Here is a 7,077-nt window from a genome sequence, read left to right on the forward strand (position 1 = left end):
TCCCTTTCTATAGGTAAAGGGAAGGTGTATGGATTGGTCACGGGATTACAGGCTGGTACCTTGCCCCGGAACAGGACGTTGATGACAGAGAAGGCAGGGGACAGCAGAGTTGACAACTGCAGACCTTCAACCGTTCAAGCCCCCCACCCCGCCCTTGGTATGCCACTGATGGGAACTCTAATTAAACTGAGTTATTCTATTAGCTTTCAGAGTCAATCTTTCAGTGCCTTAACTTTGGCTGGTTCATTCTGTCACAGAGACCCTAGTAGGGCTTCCTGAGGCTTAAATACAAGATAAGACAAGAACTAGTATTAAGGTAAATTTTAATGTCACTGTATTTTCAAAAAATACATCCAACATAAAAGGGCAAACAAGGATTACTCAGAGCTTGACAGGACATTGGAATCCCAAGGAAGCAAGGCAAACAGGAACCAAGGCCCAAATTCTATAAACAGCGCCACTAGTTAGGTGCCCTAACAGTGCCATTTATAATTGGTTTAATTACTTTTAATCAATGTGATAATTGATCACATTGTTTAAAAGCTATTAAAATCTCAGTGCTAGAATCGCAACTACAGAGGTGCCTACTAGCAGCTAAGGGTAAAATAGGTGCAGTTAATGCCGGAAGCACCCTTAGGTGTAGGTAAGCGTCTTCATAGTTGTGATTCTCATCAGAGATAGGTGCCAGAAATGTAGGCCTTGAAAACCCTGGCCTACATTTCCGGCAACTGTGATATAGCTGCAATTCTATAAACGGCACCATCAAATGATTGACACGCGATCGGCGCCACTTTTATGGGTGGCTGCTGATCACGGTGCCGTTTATAGAATCTGGGCCCAAATGCACAACTGGACTAGAAAACAACACAACACTGAAGAACAAGCCCAGAGGTAGGGCAGAAATAGTCAAGCCTGCCCTTGACCAATCCCTAAAAGACCAGTCAGGAAATAGGAACTAAGAGTAATGCAATGATGTGTTTTGTGAATTTTTAATGTACTGCATTATACATATTAAAAATTGTGAACCACCTAGAATGACAGAGAGAGGGTAGTATACAAATCTTGTAAATAAATAAAAATACAAGATTTAGCCTCACAAGAATGTCTCCTCCTAGAAGGCAGCTGTTTCCCTAATTCACTGAGCAAAAAAGGAACCAAAAGTGAGGTTACAAATAACAGATAAATGCTATAAATATTTAGAGGACCAACTTTCATTTTTGAAAGTTGTGTGCAATATAATGCCAGAAAAATGGGACTACAGAATCTTTTCCCAAACTTTGATGGTTTTTTAGGTTCTACAGCCTAAAAACTGCAAGTAGCTAAAATAGGAAATGTGATTTTTAGGGTTAATTACTTTTTTTACTGTTAAACATATTTTAAAAGTTGTAATTAGTCCATACCCGAAGCTGAAATTTTGCAGGATTATACGCATTATTTTCAGGATAGAGGGATATCAAGTCACATACCCTTTTTGGCACCGTTTTGCTCTGTCACAAGTATTTTGTAATAAAAATGACAGATTTGAAGCTAATCCAAAAGTACAATATACTTGAAATAATATGTATGCTATATACACTGTGAACCGAAACACCCCTCCCCCAAAATATTTTTTTATTGCATCTTCCACAGAACTTGGCTGATTCTTATGAAATTTAGTGCAACGTGTCCTGAATGAAGTTGATGTAAAATATTGTAAATATTTCCCACCGCAACACACTACCTTGTGAAAATGAATTGTGAACTGAAAAACATTTTATGGCATATCTTGCAGAAAAATGTAAAGTCAGAAAGTAATGTTTCAAATAATACAGATGTTTGAAGTGTGTCCCCTTTGCACCAAGCCTTGGCCGATATTGATCTATGGACTTGTCGACGATGCTATGCTTCAGCTCAGCCCAGAGAAGAGGTGCTATTTAAGGTCTTTGCCATCAGATATTGCTGTCTGGTGGACGTGTTCCTATATCAATCCCCAGATATGTTAGTCAACTGGGTTTAGGTCTGGGGAATTTGCAGGCCAGAGGTCTGGACCAATGAAGTCTGGGGTCTCTCGATGTAGCAGTTCTATGGTATCCTTTGCCCGATGTACTGGGGCATTGTCTTGTTGGAAGATACAGTACTCTTCTAACTCAACAGTTTCTGTATCAAGAGGACGTCCCAGTAGTATGTGCTGTTGATCGTAACCCCTGGATCGATGAAGAACAGATCTGTGAATCTGAGTTTTGGATCTTGCATAGCAGCACATCAAGGCAGTTTTTGTTCTAACCTTTCTGTGGGAACTCTTTAACAATCGTCAATTGCTGTAACCTTTTAGCAGTACCAAGTTCTTTAGCAGAATTTAGTCTTCCGCAGTGAAAACAATTTTGACAGAGAGACTGTTTACAAACTCTCGTCTGTTTCTGTGCATATCCCATAGCAACAATCTGGTACAATTTTTATTATATGAAGGAAAAAAAGTCTTTGGCCACAAGCCTGGAAATGTTGGATTAACTTGGAAAAGGTAAAGAAGGAAGGGGCAACCAGTTGCCCAGAATTCTACTTGGTCATCACCAACTTACTATACCTACGATATAAGAAAGGTATATAAAAAACTGAAGGCTGGGTTTTGAAAATAGTATTTTAGAAAAAGGAGGTTTGATAGTAAACTATTTCAAATATTTAAAAACACACAGGATAAATACATCATCATGGTACAAACACCAAAAGAAAAGTTGAAAATAAGTTATCAATCAAGCTGGCTCATTTGCAGATAATGAATTTTTATTTGTGACTAATTCACAAAGTGCTCTCAAAAATAATTGAAACAACTACATTTTTAAAATTTGTTTCAAATCTACAAAAATCAGAAGCCTAACCTAGAAAACATTATATCATCAAATGGAAATGGAATGCAAACTTTCCTTTAAAATGGAAAACCAACTTAAATGGATAGGCCTTTACCCTTTTAAAATATATAAAGCAGTGTTTAATACGCAATAAAGCAACAGACAAGCTAAACCATGGGAACATCTTCCCTCTTTACCTAAAGGGAAAACTGTTATGGTAGTTTTGTCACCAATTAAACAAATGCTACCACTTTTATTAAAAAGCTTAGAAGTTGAACTCACTTCTGAACTACCGGTACTCAATCTATTAAATTTCTATAGATAAGGGAAAAATTAAAATCTAATGACAAAAAATTAGGTAGGCCCAAAGAAGGGAGTGGGGCCACACATTCAAATGCCAAGTTATGAAATACAGAGAGCCTCAAAGTGCATTAAACAAGTAACAGTAGTTAGCACACCCCCCACGATTATAGTAAATCTTGATGCTTAGCAGATGCTAACGAATCTGACTTGACCAACAGCACTACTGTATTACCCTCCTGAGAGAAAATGTTTCTTTATTAAAGAAAGCTTCATAATTACATCCACAATATGTTGTTTGGAATAGACCAGGAAGAAATTTAGAATTTATTTGAACACTTCTCTTCCTTCTATTGTTTAAGGAACCTAGACTTCAAACCACTATTATACAATACAGGATTTCAGAGTTATCAGATTAAGGAAATAACGGTAAAAGACAAAGCATGAGACAAAACTGTCAAAGTATTAGACTATGATAATTAAAAATCACAAATATATACAAGCAAGTAGTAAAGGGTTCTAGACCACACTATTGGATTCAAAATCTGTCAGAAGCAAAATATGGAATATAAAATAAGCAAAGAACTGGTAGATGACGTTAAAAGCAGAACAAAGGGTAATTAAATGCCTCTGGAACACTCCAATTTTTATTATAGGAAGCACAATATATGCAATTCCAATGATGATCTTATTACTCCTAACAAGAACTTATCCATGTCCAAAATGTTTTAAAATAAATCCAATAAATGTAATGTCCAAGAGGTAAGTTTATAACATTGCTTTACAAACTAATACCATTAAGAATTTTGAGAAATTATCAAACTAATCAGACTATCAAAATTACACTTCAAATAATATACAAATTATTCTACTGCATTCTACAACAGCAGCCCCAGAACAATCCAAACTGAGATCTAGATGTCATACTAAGGGCTCCTTTTACGAAGCCGCATTAGCAGTTTAACGCACGTAATAGCGCATGCTAAACTGCTGGCCGCGCTAGACGCTAACACTAGCATTGAGCTGGCGTTAGTTCTAGCTGCGTAACACGGGTTTAGCACGCTAAAAAGCTGCGTGTGCTAAAACCGCTAACGCGGCTTTGTGAAAGGAGTCCTAAGAGTACCCTTCTCACACTCTTTTGCATTAACACAATAGCTGAAACGAGTGATCATACAAATGGCAAATGAAAAGATTGATCTACTCTGGGCTAACTGGTAGATGGGAAAAATTTTTGCAGTTAATCCCCCAGCAACTGAATTGTGCACTGGCATGTTACCGAGATCATATTCATCTATTTCAATAAAATAAACTGAGGAGCTAGCAAAGCCAACTACTAATCTTTATAAAACTACCAACAGATTTTAAGTCAGGACATTTTCACACAATGTGTGCAACAAATTCCACTTGTGATGCTGAAAAATCAAAGGGAACCACACAATTTTCCTAGGCCCAAGATCTATTCAGAAAAAAAGGCTCTGTTGCTCTTCACAACCACTAAATTTATTTTAAAATATTGGGATTATTACTGTTTTAAATAATTTTCAATCTATGGAGCGCCCAGGATTAAATTAGAAGTATTCTCATATTCATAGCTGTAGAGAAAGAGTACAGATCGCTTCTAGAAAATTTTGATGCCCTAAATTGTTAGGTCAAAATATTTTTTTGCACTCCTAATCCTAAAGCATGACCAAATCATTCCTCTGTACCAGGAGTGGGGAACCCTTTATACACAGCAGGCCACATGAATGTCAGTACTATACCTGGAGGGCTACAATATTGCATAAAGTTGCAACCAGGAAACCTTAAACCTTATGTGATTAATAAAAATGTAATTAAAAAATGATGAAAATTGCTAGAGTTCCAACTGTGGCAATATTTGGCTCAAGCAGCATATAAACGTTGTAAATAAATATTAATAAAATACAATATTTAAAATTGCCAAAACTCTGGTTAATGTCATTTTCTGTGTGTAATTTCTCATGGTCACAAAGGCTGTATTTGGCCCATAAACCGCCCATTCCTCTTCATGCCCTGATCTGCTTTTATTTCAGTCACTTTGTGAAACATGGTTTTATACAAATAAGTGGACTTTTGTTACAAGTTTTCTAGCAATACAGAACAGTTTACAAACCTCACCCACAGCCTTTTCATTAGGAATCACACTTGTACAGTGAATAGCCAAAAAAGAACTTATAAAACTCCCTTGGTATTAATACATTTATTTTTAACTAATAAAAGGAAATCACAGGATTTTTTTTAATATTTCCAATAAATTAACTGATAGGGTTGTCTATTAGATAAAGAATAAGATATACTATCTTTTGTGGTCATTTTGAAGACTAGTTAAAAAAATTTATAAATGCTATACAAGAAATTTCACCATAACATTCCAATTTAAGCAGTGTACTCCCCCCAAAACTCTGCAAAAAACCAAAAACATCTGGCAGTGAAAGAAATAAAAAGAAATACAGGTAATGTCGCTTCATCAGCCTCCTAAATTGTTTAGGAGACTCCTGGGGGGCGGGGGGTCGTTTTCCAGTACAACAGCCCCTCCTTCTGGGCAGCAGCAAAGGACGGCCTCTCAGACCGAAACCCTGGGGCCGGGATAAGGTTCCCCTCCGCACCAGAAGTCAGCCGGCTGGGGAATCTCCAGCAACCACACCTCCCGGGGGACGGTGCCCTCCTCCTGGCCCGCCTGCAGTTCGCTGCCAGCGGCCGGCTGCAGCAGCTGGTAGTAGTGGCAGTCCCGGCCGTGATCGGGGTCGTACGGCGGCGCCAGGATGTCCAGGAAGGCGGCGGGCCCGTCCACGGCGCTGATCTGGTGCAGGTTGTCCCTGAAGGGGCTGAGCAGGCAGGGCCCGCTGCTTTCGTTGAACTCGCCTATGGAGCGCAGCAGGGCCCGGCGCAGCGCGTCCTTCTGGTAGGGCAGCAGCGGCGGGTTGAACTGCTGCAGCAGCAGCGCCGCCGGCTCCTTCTTGGCGCCCGCCGAGTCCAGCTTGTCGAAGCCGTTGATGCTGACCCGGCCGTAGAGAACCTTCAGCAGGCCGTTCATGCCCGGGTGATCGTGCAGCGGGATGCAGGCGCCGCTCTTCAGCAGGAAGACGCCCATGCTGAACGCGTCCGTCTCGCAGATGTGCATGTAGGTGACGGGCGGGTTGTGCGGCACCGAGATGGGGGCGGGGAAGGGCCCGGCCGCCCGCGGGGCGATGTTTAGGTCTTCGGCGCGGATTTCGCTCAACAGCGCTGTCAGCTTGCTCACGTTCTCCAGGAAGGTTTTGTTGTTGCCGCCCGCCTGCGAGGACGAGCCGTTTTTACGAAAGGTGAGGCGAGCCTGCCGGGCGATCTTCTGGATGTGGGAGGCCATGTTGTCCCGAGGCATGGCGGTCACCTCTCGCTCGCTCCACCGCCCGACGCTTGGCGTCAGACCAGCAGCCTGACTGGATTTTTTTTTCCCGACACCCCCCGCGGCGACTTCAGCCCACGACGCTCCTCAGAACCTAACGGTTTCCCACATCCCTCACAACTCGGCCGCTAAGAATCCTCCTTAAATCACGTCTCCCACGGCAGCTCTGCTTCGCGTGAGCTGAACTCCACCGCCCATGCGCCAAATGGTTTCCTTTCACGTCTGCAGCGCCAGTCTCAGGCGCGCGGCGCAGCACGGGCTTTGTAGTTAATTTTGTTGGCTTCGTTTAGGAGCCGCGAAGGTGAACTACAATTCCTGTGAGGCACGGCAAGTGAAAAAAAGGCGCCGGAAAACGTGGGTGTTGGTATGGGCTCTAAGCAAAGGACCTTGTGCACACGGAAAAATAATACTAAGTGCTCAACAGTATAACTTAAATAAGATTAAGAAATAAGGAAAAAGAAAACAAAAAATATATTAAAGTTATACTGTTGAGCACTAAGTATTATTTTTCACTGTGTGCACAAGGTCCCAGGATGTTTCACGCTTGAGTAC

General features: G+C 41.2%; 1 protein-coding gene across 1 annotated transcript; it reads right to left on the reverse strand.

Moving 5' to 3' along the window:
• Positions 1 to 306: 306 nt before the first annotated feature.
• ADO (2-aminoethanethiol dioxygenase) lies at positions 307 to 6,749 on the reverse strand. Its single transcript, XM_033942863.1, has one exon. The coding sequence runs from the start codon at positions 6,499 to 6,501 to the stop codon at positions 5,704 to 5,706; it is 798 nt and encodes a 265-aa protein (XP_033798754.1). The 5' UTR covers positions 6,502 to 6,749; the 3' UTR covers positions 307 to 5,703.
• Positions 6,750 to 7,077: the final 328 nt, after the last annotated feature.

Source organism: Geotrypetes seraphini, chromosome 4, assembly GCF_902459505.1.
Source record: "Geotrypetes seraphini chromosome 4, aGeoSer1.1, whole genome shotgun sequence".
Lineage (NCBI taxonomy): Eukaryota > Metazoa > Chordata > Amphibia > Gymnophiona > Dermophiidae > Geotrypetes > Geotrypetes seraphini.